Raw genomic sequence first — 27,505 nt, 5'->3', positions numbered from 1 at the left:
CATATTTGAAGATATTTTCAGGGTGACCTGAAATAATCAGTTTAATTTATTGACTACAGTTAATCCCCCTGTTTAATAAATCATTTAATTGCAAATGTGAAACAAATTTTGGATACATAAACATCTCTTATCAAATATTTAAGGTTATTTTGTTTAATGAAAAAAATTATATCCTGTTTTGTGTGTTTAATTAAATTCCACTTAACATCCTAATGCAGTTTGACACAAACCATAAGCAAAAAGTTAATTCAATAAGCAATATATCATTCACAATTTTCTAACATATTAAAATGTACAATTAATAAGAATCTGAAAATGTTAAGCTATACAATTCCTTAAATAACTGTATATCATTATACTGTACTTTCCTAGGCAGAAAAAAGATGCATCAAACCTATTGTAAAGGTTCTATTTAGTTGTAAATCAATGCATTTTAATGGTCATATCAACTAATGAGAATGCACCTTTCTTTAGGAAATAAAAAGTATAGATGAAAATTTTGATTAAAATAGGTTATTTAAATCAAGGCTTTCTACTTAGTGATTTAAGTAGCTAATTTAAATCACCTTGATTTAAATCAATCTATCCTGGATGTCCCTACTGATAATTGTAGAAATTTTCTGTGCACTAGGAATATTGAGCTGTGGAAGTAGGCATCATGCAGTCAAAGAGCCATGAACAAGTCCATGGGATCCAGTGAGGGGATGATCGAGACTAGGTGACCATCCTGAACTTGAAATGGCAAATGAAGGCATTGAGACGTCGAAGGTCTAGAATGGGTCTCCACCCACATCTCTTCATTGTGATCAAGTAATAGTGGGAGTAGAAGCCTTCCCTCTGAATGCTTGAGGTGTGACACTGGCAGACCAGGTACCAGCTCATGCCAAGGCCCCTAGGGCTCAACTGTACACTGACACTATATAGCTGCAAAAAACAACAAGGAGTCCAGTGGCACCTTAAAGACTAACAGATTTATTTGGGCATAAGCTTTCATGGGTAAAAAACCTCACTTCTTCAGATGTTACCCCCTGATACGATATAGCTGGAAACCAGTCTGACTCACCCTGTGTGTTGGTATTGTTAAAATAGGTATTAGATTTATAAAAATGTGTTTAGTGTCTAGACTTTATGAAATGCTTGTGAGTTGCTGCATGCACTAATCCAACTTATAATATCTATAGCCCATGTTATAAAAGTAGTATTCAAACGTTTGCTCTGAAACTCTAAACCTCCCCAGTAAAGAGAGAGATGCATTACCAAGTGTGAAATACTAGTTCTCCACAAGAGGTGTCTGTGACGGGTTCAGTCACAAACTCCCTCAAGACTGTCACTAGATGTGCTGGAATACCACTGAGAGCCAACCCCCCTGCCAGAGAAGGCTTCCTTCCACTCCCGTCTTGCTGAGTTAGACACTCCAGTCAGCTACAGCACAGACCAAGAGGTTGGGCCATGCCCCCCTGCAGTGCACAGAAACTAAGATTCACTTAGCCCAGGGGTTTCTCAGTTAACAGGGACTTTCCCAGCACCCAGTATTCAGTCTTTCTCGGAGCCTAAACCCCAAATGAATCCATTTTACTCTGTATAAAGCTTATACAGGATAAACTCATAAATTGTCCGCCCTCTATAACACTGATAGAGATATGCACAACTGTTTGCTCCCCCAGGTATTAATTACTTACTCTGGGTTAATTAATAAGCAAAAGTGATTTTATTAAATATAAAAAGTAGTATTTAAGTGGTTCCAAGTAATAACAGACAGAAGAAGGTAAGTTACCAAGCAAAATAAAACAAAACATGCAAGTCTAAGCCTAATACAATATGAAACTGAATGTAGGTAAATCTCACCCTCAGAGATGTCCCAATAAGCTTCTTTCAGAGACTAGACTCCTTCCTAGTCTGGGCCCAATCCTTTTCAGATCAACATTGTGGCTTATGGCCTGGGTCCAGCAATCACTCACACCCCCATAGTTACTGACCTTTGTTCTAGTTTCTTTCAGGCATCTCTTTGGGGTGGAGAGGCCATCCCTTGAGCCAGCTGAAGACAAAATGGAGAGGCTTCCAGGGCCTTTTATATTCTCTCTCATGGGTGGAAACCCCTTTGTTCTTCTGTGCAAAGTCACAGCAACAAGATGGAGTTTGTCGCCACCTGGGCAAGTCACATGTCCATGAATGATTCAGCTTTTTGCAGGCCGACGTCATTGTTTACATGTTAGTTTGAACGTTCCCAGGAAAGCTCAGATGTGGATTGGCGTCTCCCAAAGATCATTGTCAGTTAAGTGTTTCTTGATTGGGCACTTACTGAGAATAGTCCTTTCTCAAGAAGCTGACCAAATGCTTCACTGATGCTACTTAGAATCAAATACATTGAGATACAAGTACATAGCCAATATTCATAACTTCAAATACAAAAATGATACACATACAGATAGCATAATCATAACCAGCAAATTACAGCCTTTCCACAGACACCTTACTTGACCTCCTTTGTACAAGATTTGGTGCAACTATAGGACCTTAGTTGCCACAACGATCAATAAGGTCACAGTTCATGTCAATAACGTCACAGTGTCATCTCCTGCCCAACAAAAGAAGGACCATAGACATCATTGTGGAACATCAGTGGACAAAATATTTTGTTGATTGCTTTCCCCACACCCATGAAGAAGAGATGTTCACAAGCACTCGTCCCATCAGCTTGAACTCTGAGGGAATAAAAATCCTTGTCAAGAAGAAATTGTTATGTCAATGCTGCTTGAACTCTGAAGGGCAAAGATTTCTAAGCATAAGCAAGAGTTCCCCAGTGCTTGGCCTGGGTTAGCCCTAAAGGACATATAGAGCTTGATTATTATCGAAGTTTCTATTACTTTTTGGAACTTAAGACTGTAACTCATTTGTGTGTGTATATGTTTACCTTTAATCTTGTAAATAATTTATTTCTTTTTTGTAATTAATAAATCTGTAGTTAATTTACTATAGGATTGGCTACAAGCATTGTCTTTGGTAAAAGATCTAAGGTGTAATTGATCGGGGGTAAGTGACTGGTCTTCTGGCAGTAGGAGTAATCTGAATATTGTTGTGATCTTTGGTGTAAGGAACTATCTATTACAAAGGCAAGCTTGCCTGTGTGGTAAGACAGACTGGAGTATCCAAAGGGACTGTCTGTGACTCCATATTAAGACTGTTATAGTGCTTGAGGAGTTCACACTTGATACCTGGTTGGTGAAATCTAAGTTTAGAACTCATAACCTGGTTGGGGTCTGTGCCCTGCTTCTTTGCAGTCTGCCCTGAGGTTGGTAGTCATGCTCGTGAGCCACTCCAGACAGCTTAATAAACCTCCTCTACTGCTCTCAAATGCAATAGGAAGTTGACTTCTTCTTGTATATATGACTCATGAGATGGGTCCCTGAAGAGGGACTGGGAGGGAGGAGAGGAGGTTGGAACAGTTTGAAATTAGATGGGATACTCCTTGTTTATGATCACAAGGAGCCACCGATCCACAGTAATCCCAGACCAAGCTTCTTTGAAATAACAGAGGCAGCTGCCTAACAGAAAAATAGCGGATGGATTCAAAGATGATCCAGCTGAGCTTTCGATTGTCCCATCAAAACTGTTTGTGGGGCACCGGCCCCTGCTGCAAGGTTATCAAGGAGGTAGTTGAAAAGTGCCATTGATGGAAATGTTGGAGCTTCCTCAGTGGCTCTGAGGGATGTTGTTGGAACTGCTGCTGGGGCCTGTATCTGAATGAAGACTGAGGCTGCTGTGGGGCTCCTTACGCGTAAGAGCTGGAATGTACAGCCCCAGTGAATGGAGGTTGCTCTCCAATCTGTTAGTAGGGCGCAGCGCTTCATCCATGCTGCTGTTGAAGAGGTCATTTCCTAGAAATGGCAAGTCCTCTCTGGTCACTTGGACCTCGCAAGGGATGCTGCAGCCAGGGGGACCACTTCATTGTCTGAACCATTCTAGTGGCAGCATCTGACACATCCAGTGCTGTCTGGAGCACTGTCCTGCAGGTGAATTGTCCTTTTGTTATGTTGGATCTTAGTTTCTCTTAATATCCACTGGGGAGCCTGCCTGTGGCAAAAAAAAGTCATACTTTGCTGGGAGTACCTGATAGCTAGTAACTCTGAGTTGAAGATTCTCAGAGCAGTACACTTTCTGTCCCACAAGGTCCAGCTTCTTTCGATCCCTTTCTCGGGGTGGGGGAGACCCTAGTTTGTCATTATGGCCTCCCATGCAGCTTGCAGGAATCCAGGATGGGGTGCTGGAAAGACATACTCTAAATCTCTTCACCAGAACCTTTTGTGTTCTATATGACCACTTGGAGGCAGTGGGCACCAATGCAAGTGTGTACCATATAACTTAAGCTCATTCATCAGTAGGGCCATTCTACCAGTTGAGAGGGCAGAAGAATGTTTATTAGTTTGTGCTGCTTCTCTTACATGATCTCGAGCGAAATATTGAGAGTATCCACTAGCTTCCTCAGCAAATCCTGTGAAACATTCAACTTGTTCAGAGAGTGTATGGATGGTGGATCAGTCGCTTTGTCTGGGGAGGAGGAGGAGGGATAGCCAGTGGCTGCTGGTGTTCATCCCCACTGAGCGCTTGTTCCTCTTCTACTAGGGGTTGTTGAGAAGTTGGTGCCAACTGTAGCAGCTGTTTGAGCAAGGCCGACTTTGGTTTAGAGATAGCTGAGGCAGCCATTTTCCTGACGCTGGGGTTTATGCCCAAGTGGCCCAATCGGTCCTGGGTTGGTGGGGTACTGAGGAAGAAGTGGGCACATGGATGGACACCAGCTTAGTGGTTCTCTAGAGGAGCCTGGTGACATGTGATTGCCTCTTATGAACTACTCCCTGGACTGACTGTCCATGTCCCACTGGGCCATCTTTGGAGGGGTGGGTTGTATTCTGGTAAGGATGGTCTGCTGCAATCACTTGAGAAAGATGAAAAGGCAAAGTCTTCTTCAATGGATGAGGAATAGCCCTCCAAGAGAGTCCTGTCTGGTTAGGTCTATGGCTGATTTTGACAGACTGTGAGATGGACCTGGCCTCTCTGAGTCTGTCTCAGATCAGGGACTCTGCTACTAGTCTCACCCCTAAGTTTGCCGGTGCCAAGAATTACATCAGTGCTAATGAGTTCACGTGTGCTGGTAAAGAACTCTCTGTTGATGATTTCTTCAGTGTTGCAATGCTTGGTATCAGGCCTGCCGACAGAAATTCCAGGCCCCAGGGCCAGGGCCGTCCCTGGTGGGGTGGGGCCTGGGGTGGAAGTGACGATTCTGTCACTTCTGGGACCGCCCGCGCTGGCCAATCGTGCTGGCCCGCGGGGCTCAGAGCAGGCACACGTGCGTGCACCTAGGAGCCCTGCGTCCCGCCCGAGCAATTTAAAAGGGCCCAGGGCTTGCGGTAGCGGCCAGGGGCCCCCGGGTTCTTTTAAATCACCTGGGCCCCTGGGCAATTGCCCCTTTTGCCCCCTCCCCCATGTCTATGGGCCTAATTGGTATCCACAAGTTTGGCATCAGTTTCCTTGGTGACAGGTTGTCTAGTACTGGTGTGCAGAGACAGTGCAGGGTCAGCTGCTTGAACGGTACTGGGGAAAGTGCAATGCTTATTCTGGGAAGCGACCATTGGTGCTGTTTTTGCCTTCGCACTTAGGCAAGGTTCAGTCTTAAGACTCTGATGAGTTGAAACCTAAGGAGAGGACTTCTTCCTCTTAGATGAGGAGGGAGATCAGCACCTTCCCTGGTCTCTAGCATGGAGCGACTTGTTGCCCATACTGTGTCAAAGCTGAAGCTGCTGAAAAGCAAGATTTGTAAGTGTCCTTCAAGCTCAGTGTGACACTGAGGCTCACAGGGGCACTGGAGGAGTAAGACTGGCCAGGAGGATGTGGTCTGTCAGCGGGTTTGCCTGGGTCCAACAATGCTCACAGGGGCACTGGACAAGTGAGACTGGCCAGGAGGTTGTGGTCTCACAGCAGGCTTGCCTAGGTATGACAACGTTTGCATCACGGTCTCAAGGAGATGTATCTTCATCTGCCATATCTAGCTTTCAGGGTGCAATTTGAGAAAGTCTTGTATACCAAACAGCATTCAGGCAGCTGCCCCTCAACTAAGTATGGAAGGCAGTTTGCATGAGCATAGCTGATGGGCATTGCTGTGTCACAGGAGGGGCAGATCTTGATTCCTGGATGTCAGTCTTTGGTCATTTTGGCCTCAGGTATGGGGTGGGGATGGGAGTTTAACCCTGTACTGAGGGGCGGGGGGAGGAGAAGGGAGGTTGAAGAGACATGGGCACCATAAGGTTCAGTCTCACAGCCATGGGTGGCAAGAAGGGATTACGGTTGTTGAGGCCAGTCCATCCCCTTATGCTCTCCTGGTGGTCTCACAGCTCTCAGGACACAGGCACAGCCCTAAAGGACACTCCTATTAAAAAAGAATGGGATCTTGTGTGCATGAAACATGCATACCAAGAATGGAATCTGTGTACAATCGCTTAAAGAAGAAGAAAAGGTTTGCTCAAACTTATGCTTAATTTCCTTAAAAGAACATACCTACTGTTTAGGCACAAACTGTTTCCTATAACATGAGTGAAAACAAGCCACAAAATTCTAAATAGTGTTTCATTTTTTAAAATCTCTCTTTCCATTTCTAATAAAAAAAATTAGACAGTCACAATTTTATAAGTCAGATCAGAAACAAAACAACCAATGTTTTGTCTTTTCTTGCCTATGGAAACACTTAACAACTAACCTTTACACAGAGTTAGTTCTGTGACAGATTCATACCTGAGGATTCTTGTATGCAAATATATTGTCAGAACTAGAGGCCATGATTGCAGTTGTTAACAGAAAATTGCTCTGTTAATTCCTGCTCCATTCAATACTTGTGAAATGGAATGTGCAACACTCACAGCAGAAAAATGTATCTTCAAACACGAACACCAAAGAATGAAAAACAGAAGCTGATTTCATAAAATTATTTGTCAGTGCTTATTTATCCTGTACAGTATTTAAACATCAGAGGGGTAGCCGTGTTAGTTTGGATCTGTAAAAAGCCACAAAGAGTCCTGTGGCACCTTATAGACTAACAGACGTATTGGAGCATAAGCTTTCGTGGGTGAATACCCACTTCGTCAGACGTCTGGGTATTCACCCACGAAAGCTTATGCTCCAATACGTCTGTTAGTCTATAAGGTGCCACAGGACTCTTTGTCAGTATTTAAACAGGAAATTCAAAGGAATAAGAAGGAACTGGATGTTTTAAGTGACTGTAATATTGGATATTTGAAAGTCAAGATAGAGCTTTCAAGGAAAATTTAAATAATATTTTCCCAAACTAACTTGTGCCATTAGTCCCTGATTTTCCTCAGCACTAAAATTTACCCCTATTTAAAAAGAATAGTTACTTTTAAAGGAATAACTGACTATTTAAATTTGGTTTAAAATTGAGATTTTCTAAAAATAAAATTCTTTATTATGCTTAAGACTAAAAGGAATGTTTCCAAGTTTTTGTTTTTTTAATGCCAATGGAAACAGTCGTATAGCTGTTTTTACACAAGAACATTCTCTTTCAGTATTTGGAACCCAAACACAAATGCACTGAAATCTGAAACTGACTATATATACAATGTATTAATCCAGATTCCATTTCGATTATCCAAGCTAAGGAAGATGTAAAAAACAGACAGCATAAATAGTGAAAAGTAAAATGATTTTAAAAGTCTTTCATTTTTAATAATTTAAGATATTAGGAGCAAAGAAATTTGATTATTTTACAACACTGCAAGCTGTGTCCCTTTGTTTTATTTAACAATAACATTTAAAAAATTGAAGTAAATGTAAAGGTACTGATTTAATAAGGCACTTCAGCATGTGCAATGCAACTATTCATACAGCTAAAGTTATGTACTTGCTAAGCTATATTGCTAAATCAGGGCTCATGATAGAAAAATGGGAACTGGTTTGAGTCAGATTTCCAAAGGAGGTGAAGGGAGAGAAGAATAATTTATGAAGAATTTTATTTCTTTCACCTGGAAGAAGGGATGTTGTCTGATTTCATCAGCACCACCTGGACCACAGCCCAGCCTTTTCTTGGGATCTTTCATCAAAAGACGCTGAATTACATCTTTAGCTAAAGCACTCATTTCTTGGGGATACGGAGGTTCACTTTTTAATATTCTCCTGTAGAAAAAATGTTAATTACTTAATAACATTTCATTATGGTATTAAAACAAAAGATAACTGCTATGTATATATTGGATAGTTCTACAATAAGAAATGTACAGTTTCTTGCCACTCTTGTCACATACAGTATTCTTGTATGTGAGCTTATTGCATTTGTTCTCTGTGCAATATACTAACCTGGACAATATGACCTTCTGAGTAATTAGCTTGGGAAGAAATATGAAAGCCAATGAATGCAATAAAATTCCTCAGCTGGACTAACTGAACAAATTACTGGTGAAGACATCTTTCAAGTCAAAAACTCATCTGGCCAAAGTAATAACAATGATTAAAGTTGTTTTTAAAACAAAAGAGGATGTCTGGGGAATGACAATTATAGGCTCAAATTGGAGATAAAGTTTTCCATGAAAGGACTACTGCACACAAAAAACAGTTACCTATCTTTTGTAACTTGTTCTTCGAGATGTGTTGCTCATGTCCATTCCATTCTAAGTGCGTGTGTGCCCATGTGCACAGTTGTCAGAATTTTTTGCCTTAGTGGTATCTGTCGGGCCGGCTGTGGCACCCTCTGGAGTGCCATGCTCATGCACTGGTATATGAGGCGCTGCCAGCCCTAGACCCTCTCGGTTCCTTCTTGCTGGCAACTCCAACAGAAGTGTAGGAGAGAAGGTAATGGAATGGACATGGGCAAAATATCTTGAAGAGCAACAGTTACAAAAGGTAGGTAACCATTTTTTCTTCTTTGAGTGCTTGCTCATGTCAATTCCATTCTAGGTGACTCACAAGCAGTAACCCTGGAGGTGGGCTCACAGTTCACGAGCGTGCAGCTTGCAACACTGCTCTACCAAAGCCAGCATTGTCCCGGGTTTACTGGGTGATTGCACAGTGGGACGTAAACGTGTGGATGGCCAACCAGGTAGCGGCCCTGTAGATATCTTGAATCGGCACCTGGGCCAGGAAGGTTGCCGATGAGGCTTGCGCCTTGGTTAAATGGGCAGTTACGATTGCCGGAGGTAGCACTTTCACCCGTTTGTAGCAAAAGCAGATGCAGGCAGTCCATCTGGGGAGTTCCCCACCTCCGGAAGATCATGCTGACCACCTCCGGATGAACTGACCACTTGTTGCAAGACGAAGTCTTGCTGAGGTGATCTGCCAACACATTCTTGGCCCTGGGAAGGTGCGAAGTCACGAGATGAATGGCATGCTACACACAAGTTCCTCCCCCCACCAGGGAGCTCCTTGGCAAAGGGCTGATGACAAGGCTCCGCCTTGTTGCTTGATGTAAAACATCACATTTGTGTTGTCCATCAGTATCTTTACCACCCTGCTCCTCAGATGAGCAGGGAAGCCTGGCAGGCCAAGCAAACCGCTCTGAGCTCTCGGCCGTTTACATGGAGGGAGAGATCATCTTGCTGCCAACAACCTTGCATGCTGAGATTGCCCAGATGGGCTCCGCATCCCAGCTCTGAGGCACTGGAGACCAGGATCACCAACGAGGAGGGGTACTCTTTTGGAGGAGGGCAGTGCCTTTGTAGTGGAGATGAGAGTCTTGGGAAGGATCTGGAGGGTGGCCACCAGGTGGATGGTGAGGAGGAAAGGAAAGGAATTCGACAATGTAGCCCTGGTGGATGATGTCCAGCACCCAACGGTCAGAGGTGATCCTGCCCAAGTTGTGGGCAAGGAAGGCAAGACGACCCCTGAAGATGATTTGTGGCATGGCTGGAAGCCCCAAGGAGGGTTCATGGATCACAAGGGAAGAGTCAAAAGGGTTGTTTAGACAGTCAGTGAGAGGTGGAGGAGGCGGCAGAAGAAGAATGGCGAGGCCGTTGGGAGTCCGGGCAGCAATGAGGTGGATCAAATGGCCGCTGGGGGTATGGCTGGTAAGTGGTCCATGGGCAAGGGTGGAAGGATGGGTGTTGTTGCCGGTGTGTGGGGGGTAGAATATAAATGCCCAGGAAATGAAGGGTTACTCGGGAGTCCTTAAGAGAGTGAAGGGACTCATCCATTTTGTCACCTCACAGGGGAGGTCCTCAAGGGTTGTCTGGACCTCTTTGGGGAAGCCACTAGACTGGACCCAATAGTTGGGGCATAGTACCACACTGGATGCCAAGGAGCGAGATGCAGTGTCCCGGTATCAACCACGGCCTGGAGGGCCATTTTGGCTACCAGTTTGCCCTCGTCTAACAGGTGTTGGAACTCTTGCTGCCTGTCTGGTGGAAGAGAGTCCTGAAAGTCTGCCAGTTTGGAATAGGGCAGGAAATCGTATTTAGCAAGAATACCCTGGTAGCTGGCATTGCAGAACTGTAACCCGGCTGAGAATAAACTTTGCAGCCCGGCAAATCCAGTTTTTTGGCAGCATGATCAGGGGGCTAGATTTGAAGTGTTGCTGACGGGCGCGTTTGGTGGCGGCATGGACAATCAGAGAGTTGGGTAGTGGGTGAGTAAAAAGGAAGTCAGTGCCCTAAGAAGGGACAAAGTAGCCATGTTCTGCCCACTTTGGTGAAGGGGCACAGGATGCTGGTGTGTGCCAAACCATTTGGGCTGGTTGTAAGATGGAGTCATGTATTGGTAAGGCCGTACGAGAGGGTCCGGGAGGTTGAAAGATGTCCAGGAATTGGTCCTGGCGGGGAGTCTTGAACATTCTCCAGCGGGAGACTGAGAGCAGCAGCCATGTGACGGAGCAGGGACTGGTGCTGTGCGTGGTCCTCTGGTGGTGAGAGGGAAGGTGGAATAAGGGCATCGTCCAGTGACAACGAAGCGCCTGTAGGGGACCAGTGGTTCTGATGGTGCGGCTGGGGCCAATGGTGTGGGAGCATCCAGGGGTTCCTCCTGGAAGGTGGCAGTAGGGAAGGAGATGAGCGGTGTGGGCAATGCATACCGTGATGGTGGTAGGGGTCCCACGAGGGCCAGTGAGGCCAGGATTAGGGATCGCCATGCATCGACAGCGCCCACAGGTAACGGAACCATGGGTCAGATGCAGGACCGTAGTCCAGAAGGTAAGACCAGTATCAAGGGTCCAGACTGTAGGAGCGGGCCAGGGAAAGGACCATGTCCAGGTCGAAAGACCAGTCGGACTCCGAAGGGTCCAAGAGAGAAGGAGCCGTCAGCACTGGTGGGACCAATGGTGCCAGACATGGTGCGGGAGGATTGTGAATGAGCAGAAGTGGCTCATCCACCACCGGAGCTGGTGGAGAATGGTGGAGGACAAGAGGTTCATTGGCCGGAAAAGGGAGTCTGGGGCCGGGCAGAGGTCCAGAGCATGGCGGAATGTCCACAAACAGCAAAATGAGTTCTGCTGACGGTGTCAAGGGCGATAAATGGCCCGGAGTGCGCGGGACTCAGTGCAATTAGCATGAGGGTCCCGGTGGAGTTGGCGGTGCTGGGAGTGAAGTTTCTGGGGCCAGAATGGAAGATGGAGCTGGCAGTGAGCAATAGCGTTTGGAACAGTGCTCCGGGCGCACTCTCTTTGGAGCTGGAGCTTCCCTCATGATGTGCAACTTCTCACCCGACCCATCACAGCTTGGGGAGGTAATGCTGCACTTTGAGACGGTCCCCATCGGAGAGGCGCCCTTGTGCCCATGCTTCTTGTGCATGCAGCGGGGCTTCAGTGGGTGTGGTGGTGCTGCCGGTGATGCATGTGAGGGATCCAGTGAGGTGCTCACCGCTGGTGATGGATGCCGCTCCAATGATTGTGTCGGAGCCGGATCAGGTTGTGCACGTGGGCGCATTGCCTCCTCCATTAGAAAATTATGTAGGCAAAGTTCTCAAGCTGCTCGGGTCCGCAGTGGAAACAAGCGGCAGATGGAGCAGTGGAAAACTATGTGGGCATCACCCAGGCAGTAAAGGCAATGAGTGTATTCGTTGCTCACCGAAAAGGAGTGAGGGCACGAGGAACAGTTCTTGAAGCCGGCTTGACGGGGCATAGTCCCGGTGCCAGGGAGCAGGAGGAGAAGTCCCCGATAGAGGAATAAAGTCCAAGGGAGAACCTAACTAACTACTATGAACAAACGGACATCTAACTAGAGAAAAACTATGTACAGTAAAAGGCAAACGCAGTACTCTGAGTTGACTAAGAGCACTGAGGAACAGGGGTTCCGACTCTGGCCATGCAGTGGTCAGAGGGAACTGGATTAGTGTCAACCTAAGCAGCCTCTTAAAACCTCAGACGTGCGACAAGGCCAACGCATGATGCATGTGCGGGTCAAGGGATACTATTATGAAGTTTCAGCTCCGGCACATGGCGTGCATGCGCACCCGTGTTTGGAATCCACACAGGGATCATCACTCAAAAAAGAATTATGCTTCTGCCAACTCACGTCTATGCCAGCGATAACTATTTAATCTATTCACTGTTGGCAGTTGACTGAAAGTTACCTGTAGTTCAACTTTTAGTCAGTATAGATAGAGAGAAGAAGAACTGGCTCAGTAGCAGTTCTTGGAGGTCTGTATAGCCTGTGTGGGTTGGTTAAGAGGTCTGTGAGATTTATTATTTCTGAAGTTGATCTTGGGGCAACTGGAAAATAAGAACCTGAAAAAAATCATCCTGTGGACTTGCCAAAGGACAGTCAGTCCTTTCTTAGTTGAGATGGTCCTGAGTTTTTGCTCTGTCTGAAAGAAGCAAAGTCTTTGGACCAATGTTTTTCAAAGTCTAGCCCAGGCTATTCCCAAAACCGTTATTCTTTTCATGACAGGAGAAGTTCATAAGATGCAGCTTAGATTCTAAGTCACCTGTTATAAAAAAATAAAAAATATATGGAGATATACCTATCTCATAGAACTGGAAGGGACCCTGAAAGGTCATCAAATCCAGCCCCCTGCCTTCACTAGCAGGACCAAGTACTGATTTTGCCCCAGATCCCTAAGTGGCCCCCCTCAAGGATTGAACTCACAACCCTGGGTTTAGCAGGCCAAGGCTCAAACCACTGAGCTATCCCTCCCCCCAACATAGGGTTTTAGCTGTAGAAAGTGAGTCACAATGTTGTCTGCCATCATCTAGGCCAACACCTTAATCAAGTCTGTAGCCCAGTAAGCTAGCTTGCCTTTATTATATTCTACTTTGCATTATATTCAGCAGCAATGCAAGGAACCTAAAGGCCTGTATCCTGTAAGACATTTATCTTCAGCAAGTTGGCATAAGGCTTGAGGCCTATGTACTTGGAACAAATAAACTTTGTACAGATACACTGCCGGTATCTGATACAAGTACAGTAACTCCTCGCTTAACATTGTAGTTATGTTCCTGAAAAATGCTACTTTAAGTGAAAGTGTTAAGTGAATCCAATTTCCTCATAAGAATTAATGTAAATAGGGAGGATTAAGTTCCAGGGAAAAATTTTTTGCCAGACAAAAGACATTATATATACACAGTATAAGTTTTAAACAAACAATTTAATACTGTACACAGCAATGATGATTGTGAAGCTTGGTTGAGGTGGTGAAGTCAGAGGGTGGAAGAGGATGGGATATTTCCCAGGGAATGCCTTACTGCTAAATGATAAACTAGCACTCGGCTGAGCCTTCAAGGATTAATACATTGTTGTTAATGCAACCTCACACTCTACAAGGCAGCACGAATGAAGGGAGGAGACACAATAGATGCATGGCAGTGGCTGCAAACATTCCCTGCGGAAACTAAACGTGATGATTATCCCACTGGAGTGCATCACTCCCTCCACTTTTCAAAGTGCCGGGGGATGCGTGCGTGCGTGTGTGAGAGAGAGACAGAGACACGCATTGCCCCTTTAAGTACGTTGACACCACTCTAAGTACACTGCCTTTTTAAGTATATCAGCAAGTTGAGATAGCAGCTGCTGCAAGCAAGCTCCCTCCGTCCTGAAGCCTGTGGTGTCCCCCACCCTGCTCTGTGGCGATGGGGTACAGGAGCAGGGGTACAGGAGCACCCTGACATCAGCATCCCTCTTCCCCCCCACCCCTTGCACAGCAAGCGGGAGGCTCCTGGGAGCAGCTCCAAGGCAGAGGGCAGGAGCAGCGCACGGCAGTGGTGGGAGGGACACCTGAACTGCCTGCCACTTGACAGCCTGCTGAGCAGCTGCCGCACAGGGAACTTAGGGGAGCTGATGGGGGCTGCCGGCCCACCCTGGTTCCAAGCCCCCGCCAGCTCGCTCCAACAAGTTGCTCTTCCTGCAAGCAGTGGACAAAGCAGGCGGCTGCCAAACAACGTTATAATGGAGCATTGCACAACTTTAAACGAGCATGTTCTCTAATAGACCAGCAACGGAACGACATTAAGTGAGGAGTTACTGTGTTGGGGTGCTAACAATAGAGTATTTAAAGGAAAGTTCTGACCACAGGTACATGATCCAACCACAAAAGTGTCATGGCAATGAATTGTCGTAAATAACAGGTACATGAGCTACATCAGCAGATACCTAACCACAAAAGGGCAATGGTAATGAATTGATGTATATGATAATAAGTTGAGATCATTGATATACTAACCTATAGAATTAGTAACCTATAAAATTAGTAAGGTAAGGACATACAAATAAGGAAAAAGAGAAATACCCCTACTGAATATGCATCAAACACAGTGTCACTAATATATCATTATAAAAGTTGCATCCCAGTCTAGGGGCGGTAGGAGAAGGAGATGTAGTCCTTGGGAGATGCCAGAATGATGGCCACTGGTGATAATGGGGACGGTGATGGTGATGAGGAAGGTGATGGCTAACATTTCAGATTGTTCTACAAGGGATGGTGTGAGTACATGGATGTGCAAATGTGCATTCTGTAGAATCTCTATCTTACGGAGTTGGGGTGTTTATGACTGTGCTAAATGCATTAATAAATTCTATTTTTAGATATAGAAAAGTTCCTATAGTGTGAGTGTTGCAATTGTGCACATCAGGGTTGCCAACTATATAATAATTTGTATAATACTGGGTCTGATCTTGGACAAGAACCTGTCAACCCTTAAAGTAATACCTGCGGATTCTTAACTAATCAATATAATTAATACATAAGCTAAAAATTGGGATACAAGTCTCTAGTGGCAACACATACAAATTGCTAGTTATAACAGTGCCCACTTCACTACAGATTGCAAAAAGAAAGAGGTCTAAGTTTGTTTTTTAAAAACTTCTCAAGATAAGCCTCATGGAGTTTCTAGGCTCTTGAAGACAACTTGAATCAACAGAAAAGACACACATGTATTTCCTGAATTTATAGCATCAAAGGTCCTGTGTCTGTTTCTTTGTCTCACTTATGTATGCTCTAACAATTATTAAAGCATTGGTGTCAGGGGGTGAGGACTGTAGTCCATTGGGAGCAAGATCAATGGGAACCAGATACTCTCTTTCTTTGAGCAAGGTTTAATGAGGACTTTTAACTTGTGGGATGTAAGACCCACAAAGTCAAGAAAAAAATCAGAAATGGGAAATATCCATTTGGGTATGGATGCATTTTGGGTATCTTATCTGGGAACGGGTATATTTTCTTCAAATTGCCTATACAGCTTGCTCAGAGATTTAGATTTAGATACCTAGGTGCCACCCCGATGTAACAATACAGATACATGCTGGGTGCTCAAACAAAGGTTTAGTTCAGGGTGATTGGCCTCTTAAATCTCTCGAGTAAGGGTTTATAAGACACGAAAAGACTGTATATTAAACAATCTGGGATCTATTATCGACCACCTGACCAGGACAGTAATAGTGATGATGAAATGCTAAGGGAAATTAGAGAGGCTATCAAAATTAAGAACCCAATAATAGTGGGGGATTTCAATTATCCCCATATTGACTGGGAACATTTCACTTCAGGACGAAATGCAGAGATAAAATTTCTCGATACTTTAAATGACTGCTTCATGGAGCAGCTGGTACGGGAACCCACAAGGGGAGAGGCGACTCTAGATTTAATCCTGAGTGGAGCGCAGGAGCTGGTCCAAGAGGTAACTATAGCGGGACCGCTTGGAAATAGTGACCATAATACAATAGCATTCAACATCCCTGTGGTGGGAAGAACATCTCAACAGTCCAACACTGTGGCCTTTAATTTCAAAAGGGGGAACTATACAAAAATGAGGGGGTTAGTTAGACAAAAGTTAAAAGGTACCGTGACTAAAGTGAAATCCCTGCAAGTTGCGTGGGCCCTTTTTAAAGACACCATAATAGAGGCTCAACTTCAATGTATACCCCAAATTAAGAAAAACAGTAAAAGAACTAAAAAAGAGCCACTGTGGCTTAACAACCATGTAAAAGAAGCAGTGAGAGATAAAAAGACTTCCTTTAAAAAGTGGAAGTCAAATCCTAGTGAGGCAAATAGAAAGGAGCACAAACACTGCCAACTTAAGTGCAAGAGTGTAATAAGAAAAGCCAAAGAGGAGTTTGAAGAACGGCTAGCCAAAAACTCCAAAGGTAATAACAAAATGTTTTTTAAGTACATCAGAAGCAGGAAGCCTGCTAAACAACCAGTGGGGCCCCTTGACGATGAAAATACAAAAGGAGTGCTTAAAGATGATAAAGTCATTGCGGAGAAACTAAATGGATTCTTTGCTTCAGTCTTCACGGCTGAGGATGTTAGGGAGATTCCCAAACCTGAGCTGGCTTTTGTAGGTGACAAATCTGAGGAACTGTCACAGATTGAAGTATCACTAGAGGAGGTTTTGGAATTAATTGATAAACTCAACATTAACAAGTCACCGGGACCAGATGGCATTCACCCAAGAGTTCTGAAAGAACTCAAATGTGAAGTTGCGGAACTATTAACTAAGGTTTGTAACCTGTCCTTTAAATCGGCTTCGGTACCCAATGACTGGAAGTTAGCTAATGTAATGCCAATATTTAAAAAGGGCTCTAGGGGTGATCCCGGCAATTACAGACCGGTAAGTCTAACGTCGGTACCGGGCAAATTAGTTGAAACAATAGTAAAGAACAAAATTGTCAGACACATAGAAAAACAAACTCTTGAGCAATAGTCAACATGGTTTCTGTAAAGGGAAATCGTGTCTTATTAGAGTTCTTTGAAGGGGTCAACAAACATGTGGACAAGGGGGATCCGGTGGACATAGTGTACTTAGATTTCCAGAAAGCCTTTGACAAGGTCCCTCACCAAAGGCTCTTACGTAAATTAAGCTGTCATGGGATAAAAGGGAAGGTCCTTTCATGGATTGAGAACTGGTTAAAGGACAGGGAACAAAGGGTAGGAATTAATGGTAAATTCTCAGAATGGAGAGGGGTAACTAGTGGTGTTCCCCAAGGGTCAGTCCTAGGACCAATCCTATTCAATTTATTCATAAATGATCTGGAGAAAGGGGTAAACAGTGAGGTGGCAAAGTTTGCAGATGATACTAAACTACTCAAGATAGTTAAGACCAAAGCAGATTGTGAAGAACTTCAAAAAGATCTCACAAAACTAAGTGATTGGGCATCAAAATGGCAAATGAAATTTAATGTGGATAAATGTAAAGTAATGCACATTGGAAAAAATAACCCCAACTATACATACAACATGATGGGGGCTAATTTAGCTACAACGAGTCAGGAAAAAGATCTTGGCGTCATCGTGGATAGTTCTCTAAAGATGTCCACGCAGTGTGCAGAGGCGGTCAAAAAAGCAAACAGGATGTTAGGAATCATTAAAAAGGGGATAGAGAATAAGACTGAGAATATATTATTGCCCTTATATAAATCCATGGTACGCCCACATTTCGAATACTGTGTACAGATGTGGTCTCCTCACCTCAAAAAAGATATTCTAGCACTAGAAAAGGTTCAGAAAAGAGCAACTAAAATGATTAAGGGTTTAGAGAGGGTCCCATATGAGGAAAGATTAAAGAGGCTAGGACTCTTCAGTTTGGAAAAGAGAAGACTAAGGGGGGACATGATAGAGGTATATAAAATCATGAGTGATGTTGAGAAAGTGGATAAGGAAAAGTTATTTACTTATTCCCATAATACAAGAACTAGGGGTCACCAAATGAAATTAATAGGCAGCAGGTTTAAAACAAATAAAAGGAAGTTCTTCTTCACGCAGCGCACAGTCAACTTGTGGAACTCCTTACCTGAGGAGGTTGTGAAGGCTAGGACTATAACAATGTTTAAAAGGGGACTGGATAAATTCATGGTGGCTAAGTCCATAAATGGCTATTAGCCAGGATGGGTAAGAATGGTGTCCCTAGCCTCTGTTCGTCAGAGGATGGAGATGGATGGCAGGAGAGAGATCACTTGATCATTGCCTGTTAGGTTCACTCCCTCTGGGGCACCTGGCATTGGCCACTGTCGGTAGACAGATACTGGGCTAGATGGACCTTTGGTCTGACCCAGTACGGCCTTTCTTATGTTCTTAATCTGAATGGAGATGTTCAGTTTTGTTCACATTGTTTTCACTGTCTCCTCTCAGAAGTGCATCATGTTGGCAGAAAGAGAGCATGTTCTTTGATTTGTGTTGTTTGTTAGTTAATAAAGTAACTAACACCCATGATGTAAACTGAGGCCTGGTCTACACTAACCCCCAAATTCGAACTAAGGTACGCAACTTCAGCTACGTGAATAACGTAGCTGAAGTCGACATACCTTAGTTCGAACTTACCGCGGTTCAGACGCGGTCCACATGCGGCAGGCAGGCTCCCCGTCGACTCCGCGGTACTCCTCTCGCCGAGCTGGAGTACCGCAGTCGACGGCGAGCGCTTCCGGGATCGATTTATCGCGTCCAGACCAGACGCAATAAATCGAACCCGGAACTTCGATTGCCAGCTGTCGAACTACCGCGGTAGTGTAGACCTGGCAAGAATGAGACCCCCAATTCTGCATATATGATCCAGTTGGATGACCTTCAAGGGCTCATATGTTGGCAAAGCTGTCCTGCAAAGTATACAGTTCATCATTAGATGACAGAAGATATGACAGGCAGCTGTTCTGTTTGCATATGGTTTCAAATGTAGATAGTCTTCCATTCTACAACTATACCTCATTTTGTATGAGTGCTTTGGAAAGCTTTAATATGAAACTAGCACTTGTGTAAAGATGATCTTGCTGGAACACAAAGTTTCTATTTGTGCTGTTGGAGCTCCTCTCTGCAGCAGCACTAAAAATGCTACAACTGATTGTTCTCAAAAGCTTCAATGTCTATGCACATGAGGACTTCTGAATTAGCTCAAAGATCTCTACCATGGTATTTTGAATGTGGAGTGGAGGTTGTACAGGTGGAGATTACACCCTTGCCACAGACCATCCATTGCCTTTTTCTGTTTGGAGCAAGGTTGTAAGCATTTAGGTGCAGTGAATATATCTTCATCTGTGCTTGGAAACCATCTACCATGCTGCGGGTGCTATTACAATTAAATATTATAAATACTAGGCAGACTCTTGTTGATGGTCTACCTGCAGAAGTTAATGAAACCAGTCTGCTTCCAGACGGCTCATTGAGAAATGATGAATTTCTGATTATAAAGATTTGGTAGGTGTTTAATCTAACATCTGAAATTTAATTGAACTGAAACAGAATAAGTTGCATTTTTTTCTAAATCAGGATAAAAGTCATCAAAATAATTTACAGGGTGGCACTGTAATAATTTTCTATGAGAAAACACACACCCTTTATTGTTTCATAACTTACCTAGAAATCTCAGCTTGGGAATTTTTCTCTCCATCAACTGTAAAAGGTGATGCTCCAGTTAATAACTCATACATAAGAACACCAAGACTCCACCAATCAACAGCCTATAAAATAAAAATTATATATATGGTACTTCAAAAAGCATATAAAAATAAAACAAAATCCTAGGAAATAGCTAACAAGAGAGAACTATGTTGCAGTTTAACACACAAAGGCAGGGTATGGTGAAATTACAGAATTAAGATATTAGAGTAATTAAATTGAGATAGCGTAGAAAATGTTTAAGAGAGAGTGTGTGCGTGTGTGTGTGTGTGTGTGCGCGCGCGCATATGCATTTCCCCATTTGGCTTTATGAGAAAATACTAAATCATAGGTCATCTGCTCCAATCCCCTACACTGAGGCAGGACTGAATGTTCTCTCGACCATCCCGACAGGTCTTTGTCTCACCTGTTCTTAATAACCTCTAATGATGAAGATTTAACAACCTTCCTAAGTAATTTGTTCCAGTGCTTAACTACTCTTACAGTTAGTAAGTTTTTCCTAATGTCTAACCTAAATCTCCCTTGCTGTAATGTAAACCCATTGCTTCTTGTCCTGTCCTTAGTGGCTATGGAGAACAATTTATCACCCTCCTCTTTATAAAAATCCTTTTACATAAAGACTATTGTGTCCCCCCTCAGTCTTTTCTTCTCCAAACTAAACAAACCCATTTTTTTTTTCAATCTTTCCTCGCAGGTCATTGTGATGGGTTGTATGCCCCACATTGAAACAGCCAGAGTTGGGGGTGGGTCTGGGTGCCCCGGCTATCCACTGCAGAATGGTATTGCTAGGGCAGTGAATGGGAAGACTGCCTGAGTCACTGTGGGAGTGACAGTCAGGGCAGTGGGCATGAGGACTATCTGATGTTGCTGCTGCAGAGGGACTTACCATGGTGTGACCTGGCTGGACGGCTGAGTCACAAAGCAGCTGTACTGCGACTCTGAGATGGAGGAGAACTGCAATGGTGGAAGAGAAAAAAGGGAGCACTGAACAAGGCAGAGCTATCCCCAGAATCTCCAGAAGGGGGCATCACCAAGAAATGAGTATAGGACACTGTGACAGCATGTTGGAGAATGTGGGCATGATGATACCTCTGGTATAAGGCGTCAGTGATAGACTGTGCATGACGAATACCCTGAGATGGGGGGTTAGAGAGAAACTGTAAGGCAGTCAAATCTCGACAAAGGGGAAGGTGAGGGGCCATAGCCGAGAAAGGACCCCTATGAGAAAGTGAAAATGGAGATGTCAACAGTACAGGCTTTTTATTTTGCTGAGAGAAGTTATCCCCTACCAGGGTGGATGCCAGAGTTGCTGCTCCCCGAGGGGACCTGATAAGCACCAGAAGCAGGTCCATGCCACAAAGGGACAGATACTGGAAAATCAGAAGAGACTGTGAGAGGCCCAAGTATACCTACAGGACTATTTGGTGAGGGTAGCTGATCAACAGCAGTGGTTGTATAAAATCCTAGAAGAGGGAATAGGACAGGTCATAAGGGCCAGGAAAGGGAAAGATGGTGTTACAGCTGTGATTCAATTTCCAGCATCCTTCCAAGTTAAATTGAAGAGATTAGGCTTCCTGATATTCATGGAGAGTCCAGTGATCATAATGGGGAAAGGTGGAAGCTGACTGTCCTGGTGGTTCATGTCTCTTGATATAAGCAAACATCTTTCTATGTAGAGGGGGCTTTCTTCAAAACAGAAAAAGATATGCTTGCAATAGTGTGACTTGATTTTCAAAAATAGTTAATAGTAACAAAATTTTAGAGCACATCTCATTTCTATAAAATAAGCTAGAATAATGGCTTGCAAAAACTAGTAAGTGTTTTCCTAAAATTAAAGTTTCAATATACATTTTAGCTTAGCACTCTAAAATCTGTGTTCACATCATTGACACATTCTGGGTAGTAACTTGATATGTACATTCTAATAAGGATCACATAGAAAATAGTTGTGAGATATTGTGAGCCCGGGTTTGGGTACTTGATTTCCCACCCCCAATCCTGGGTTAGGAGATCTGGAAATAGGCGGATCCCGATAGGTGGAAAGATGGACATCAGTGGAAGTTCTGTGAATCAGAACTGTCTGGATCAGCAGGGTGTTGGAAGAGGATGGTGGCTCTGTGGTGATGGATCTTCCCTCCAACTTGCGGTAGCAGGTGGATAGGAGGAAAGGCGTATCTGAGGCCGTCTGTCCAGGAAAGCATCACCCTTGGAATCGTGACATATGGCCCCCCAGAACAATACAAAAGGGGAAGTTTTCTGTTTGTCTGGGACACAAAGAGGTCCCATAACTGTGTAAATATCTTGGTTAGGACTGCTGTGGCTCTCCCATTCATGGTCTGCAGAGAAACTTCTCCTTAGTTTGCCTGCCAGGGAGTTGTGAAATCCCAGGATGTACACAGCTTGTACCATGATGTGGCTTCTGATACACCAGTTCCAAAGTCTGACTGCTTCCAGGCAGAGGGGATGAGATCTCGCTCCTCCCTCTTTGGTTATATACACCACCGTGAGGATATTGCCCAACATTATCTGTACAAGGAGTGAGCTTATGAGGGGAAAGAAGGCCTTGCATGCAAGGTGAACGGCCCTCAGTTCCAATAATTTTATATGCAGCCTGGCCTCTTGTGAGGTCCAGGTACCCTGAGCAGTGTGGTAGTCCACGTGAGGACCTCACCCTATAAGGGAGGCGTCTGTCAAAAATGGTGGCTCTTAGTACGGGAGGGTTGAAAGAAATCCACACCATGACTTGAGTTTGACCATCAAGTGAGGAGTTAAGAACTCTGGTGGGAACAGTCACCGTGGAGTCAATATGGTCCCTGTTTGGTCAGTAAGTTGAGTGGAACCAGGCTTGCAGACAGCGTATGTGGAGTCTGGTGAACAGAGTCATGTAGGGCATGTGATGCAACAGCAAGAGAGATGGGTGTACCGTAGTTCGCGGTTTACGGGTGATCAGGAAATCAGGTTGCTCATCACATGAAATCTGTCTTCAGAAAGAAATGCTCTCGCAGAGACTGCATCCAACCATGCTCCTATAAAGTGTGTTGTCCTTATGGATGACAAAATGGAATTTTCTTCGTTTATACAAACGCCTAAGGTAGCAAGAAGCTGTGGAAGAGATCCTATTGCTGACATGATTTCCTGATGAGACTGGGCTACCAGGAGCCAGTCGTCCAGGTATGGAAACACAGTATAGACCTAGCATCTCATCTGGGCTGGTACCACAGAGAAAACTTTCATGAATACCCTGGGTGCTGTAGTGAGTCCAAAGGGGAGTACCCAAAACTGGCAATGTGCCTGTCATACCATGAAACGCAAGGACTTCTTGTGGGATGGGTAAATGTCCATGTGGAAATATGTATCATCCATGTCGAGAGCCACAAACTACATTCCTTTCTGAAGGGAAGGAATTATAGATGCCAGCATAATCATCCTAAATTTCAGCTTTTGGATAAAGATGTTGATAAAGCTGCCGAAAGTCCAGGATGGGTCTCCACCCTCCATCTTTTTGGGGGATTAGGAAATATGGAGAGAAAAAAACCCTCCCTTGGTACTGAGGCGGGATGCGCTCTATTGCCCCCCACAATATTCTCTTTATAAAGCAGTCAGACTTTGGAACTGGTGTATCAGAAACCACATCACAATAAAGCTACGTACACCCTGGGAGTTCACAACAGCAGAAGTGAGAGTGGTCCCTGAAGGGGGATTGGGAAGGAGGATTGTGATGAGGGAAGGAGAGAAAATTGATGGAATAGCCCTGATGGAGAATCTCCAGGACCCAACTGTCCGTGGTGATCTTGTTCCAGCTGTAGGCAAACAGAATTGAGACAACTGCCAAAGGTGACAAGAGAAGTGGGTGGCATCTATGTGGCATGCAGGTCTCGACCTGTATGTCAAAAGTGGCCCTTGGCCTGCGGTTGAGAGTGAGTGGAGGCTGTGGCAGTAGAGGGAGGTGAGAAATTGAACCTCTGAGTCCTCTGGCATTTATGTACAGGCTCAGGTAGACACTGGTAATAGAGAGCATGCGGAGAAGGTTGTTTTGCTCTAAAGGACTGTCTATGGTGGTTCCTCCTGGGGACTGAAGTGTAAATAACCAGGGACCTCAGAGTAGATCTCGAGTCCTTTAGTGAGTACAGGGATTCATACGTCTCTTCATTAAAAAAGTTGGACTCACTGAAGGGAAGGTCCTGCATGGTGTTTTGGACCTCCCTAGGAAATCCTTACAACTGTAGCCACAAGTCCTTCAGCATAGCAAGTTCTGTGGCCAAAGTCCTGGACATTATGTCTGCGGTAGCTACTGCAGCCTGGAGGGCCACCTTGCTACTAACTTCACTTCACCTAGGCTAGGTCCACACTACCCGCCTGATTCGGCGGGTAGAGATCGATCTTCTGGGATCGATTTATCGCGTCTCATCTGGACGCAATAAATCGATCCCAGAAGCGCTCCCCCGTCGACTGCGGAACTCCTGCTCGCCAAGAGGAGGAAGCGCTGTCGACGGAGGAGCTTGCCTGCGCCGCGTGGACCCGCAGTAAGTAAACTTAGTTCGATCTAGGAAACGTCGACTTCAGCTACGCTATTCTCGTAGCTGAAGTTGCGTTTCCTAGATCGATCCCCCGCCCCAGTGTGGACCAAGCCCTAGAAGCAGTAGCCGGCAGTAGCCGGCAGCCATGGGGGGGCGGCGGGCGCGGCCGGAGGAGCGGGGGGGGCGCGACCAGAGGAGCGGGGGGGCGTAGCATGCGGCCGGCAGCCGCGACGGGGGGCGCAGGCTGGCGGCTGGCAGCCGCGGCCAGAGGAGCGAGGGGGGGCGCAGGCTGGCGGCCCGCAGCGCGGCTGGCAGCTATGGGGGGGGCGGCGGGCACGGCTGGAGGAGCGGAGGGGCGCGTAGCATGGTGGCCGGCAGCCGCGGCCGGAGGAGCGAGGGGGGGGGTCACGGGGGTGGCACAGCAGGGCCGGAGGAGCCATGGGGGGGAGGGGCGGTGCGGCCGGAGGAGGAGCAATGGGGGGGGCGCGGAGCAACCGGAGGAGGAACCAAGGGGGGCGCCTTTTTTATGTTTGCTCCCGCTCCTCTTAGAAGCTGGCTACGCCACTGCCTAGAAGGGACTGGAACTGGGTTCTGTCCTCTATGGGAAGTTTATCTTTAAAGTCTGCAAGCCTGGCATAGCTGTTAAAATCGTATTTCACTAACAATGCTTGGTAGTTAGCCATATGAAATTGCAGATCTTTGTTCCCAGAAAGTCCAGTCTCTGCTGCCAGGATGGATTTCTGGTAGTGTGACTCAACTCTTTCCAGGACTGCCTGTACCATCAATGAGTTGAGGGCAGGATGAGAAAACAAAAAGTCAGTTTCTTTGGCAGAAACAAAATCACATCTCAACCTTTTTTGGTGTAGGGACACAAGATGCTGGTGTGTGCCATACCACTCTGGCTGGCTCTAGTATAGCCTCATTAATTGGAAAGGCCACCTTACTCAGTCCCTTTGGTTGCAAAAAGGCTAGGCACCAGTATTGAGGATCCTGAACTAATTTACTGGGATCTGTAGATCGTTTGCAACCCTACGTAACAGCTCCTAGTACTGACTGTCATCTGGTGGAGAAGGCAATGACTAAGTGACAGCATTGTCCGGAGATGATGAAGCAGCAGCCTGTGGCAGGGCCTCTGCTCAAGTCCAAAAACAGCACAGAGACCTTTATGCTAGTAAAACAGCAGTGCAACTTATTTATAATGTTGGTTCCCACCACCCTTGTACACTATACAGTCTTAACTCCTACAGTTTTAGGGAGCCCTCAGCTCCTGTCTGCTCCTCCCCCTCACTTCTGTCCTGTGCCTTTTTGTATCCTCCGCCTAACAGCTTAATTAGCCTTCCAGTTCTTCTCCACCCATCAGTCAGACACAGTTCTTAATAAGGTCTCTTCTGCAGTGTTTAACTGAAACTGCAGTGACCAGAATGCTGGCTCAACTGTTGTTGCTCAGTGTTCTATCACAAAGCTCCTATCAAAACGGCAGAACTGGTTCTGGCTTCTCCACCTCATACACCAATGGAACCGGCTGGCGAGAAGTGGTACAACTCATGAGAGGGGTTCAGACTCCTGCCATAGGAATCCTGTGGTCCCCAATAAGGCCAGAAGGAGGGATCCATCAGTCGCAATGGCTCCCAGAGGAATTGGTACCAGTGGTGCTGGGGGCAAAGGGGGTCATACCGGAGGGATGGTAAGTATAGCCTCTCAACTGTCTGTCGGGTCTCCTGTCCTTCTGTGGAAATACTGATGCAGCTATCTCCTCTTCCAATTCTGAGGACTGTTCTGTTGGTAGCAGCAATGTCATTGGTACTGGAACACTCCTGCCCGATGGTTGGAGATGGAACTGCTGAATTCTGAGACATTAGTAAAGATTCTTCCTCCAGAACGAGGACATCCCTCACAAGATCAGGGCCAGAAAGCAGTGGAGACTGTGGGTAGGGGAGGAAAATATCCTCTGGTGTTACATAAGTCTGTATGGCCCAGGGAGTTTCAGCAGATATGCCTGAAGGACCTGACTCATCTGTTGCATCTGAACAGTCTTTAGATGAACAAGGTGATACCAACAATGAGTCCAGACCCACACATGTATAAGGAACTGGTGAGCCTCTGTCCTTCCGTTTTGGTACCACAGTCTCAGTCGGAACTGACTGATCCTTCTTTTTGCATGCCTTGCCCTCCAACCTAGGGGTCTTAGTGGAGCCAGTTCCATGGTTCCAAACACAGTGTCTCACCCGAACTGGACCAGCTCAGGAACAGAATGCATTTCTTATGGACCGTCCTCTGTCCTTGCACCTTGAGAGTGCTCTCTACTCTCAAGAGGAGGCCTGGAGAAAGAGTCCTTTGGCTTTGGGGTTAATGACTCCACTCTAAGGCATATTTTGGAGAGGCACTGCTGGTTGGTGGAGGCCAGTGTACAGGGGGGTGTCTCAGGCCCAGATCAGAGCAGGACCTCATACAAAGTTCCTGATACAGGAGGCTAAGTTGGAGCTCCTGGGCCTCTTGAGTTCTAGGTGGAAAAGGATCTACAGATACTGCTGTGTGCAGAGGTATGTGCTTCACCCATACAGTAGAAGCACCATGGATACTTATCACTGATGCAGAAGGAGTGACTGCAGAAGACACAATTCTTGAAGCTCGGGACTCTGGGCATAGTCCTAGACCAGAGAGTGGGTTGGGAAATGACTCTATACTATACTAGAACAACAAACTTCTTAAACAAATACAGAAAAACTATTTACAAATATTGTGTGTTATAGTTTATACACAGAGTGAAGGAGGGCACTATTCCGACTCAGGCCATATGGTGGTAAGAAGTAACTAGAGAGGCGTTGACCCACACTGCATTTTACACCCTGGGTCTGAAGCATGAGGGTCTACCACACATGTGCAGGTCAACGGACACTCCTTTGAAGAATTTCTGGACTTGGGCACATGGAGCCAATGCAAACCCACCTGTGGAATACAAATAGGGACTTTCATTCGAAGAATCACCATTGAGAACTACTCTGAGTACACTTTTTCAAATCAGTCCTGCATCCACCTTATAGTAATTTCATCTAGACTACATTTTCCTAGTTTGCTTATGAGAATGTCACGTGGGACTGTGTCAAAAACCTTATTAAAGTCTACTGCTTCCCCGCTATCCACTAGGACAGTTACCCTGTCAAAGAAGGAAATTGGTTTGGAATGATTTATTC

General features: G+C 45.3%; 1 protein-coding gene across 1 annotated transcript in view; it reads right to left on the bottom strand.

The window, feature by feature from the left end:
• Nucleotides 1-27,505, bottom strand: part of RPS6KA5 (ribosomal protein S6 kinase A5) — a 167,990-nt gene that overhangs the window by 64,901 nt on the left and 75,584 nt on the right. The window contains exons 8-9 of the mRNA XM_065404223.1: nucleotides 19,756-19,859; nucleotides 8,025-8,175 (exon numbers count right to left, since the gene is read on the bottom strand). Coding sequence (XP_065260295.1) covers nucleotides 8,025-8,175; nucleotides 19,756-19,859 — 255 coding nt within the window. The remainder of the gene's footprint in view (nucleotides 1-8,024; nucleotides 8,176-19,755; nucleotides 19,860-27,505) is intronic.

Source organism: Emys orbicularis, chromosome 4, assembly GCF_028017835.1.
Source record: "Emys orbicularis isolate rEmyOrb1 chromosome 4, rEmyOrb1.hap1, whole genome shotgun sequence".
NCBI classification, from domain to species: domain Eukaryota; kingdom Metazoa; phylum Chordata; order Testudines; family Emydidae; genus Emys; species Emys orbicularis.
Note: the sequence above shows the minus strand (reverse complement) of the source record. Positions and strands in the feature narration are given on the sequence as shown.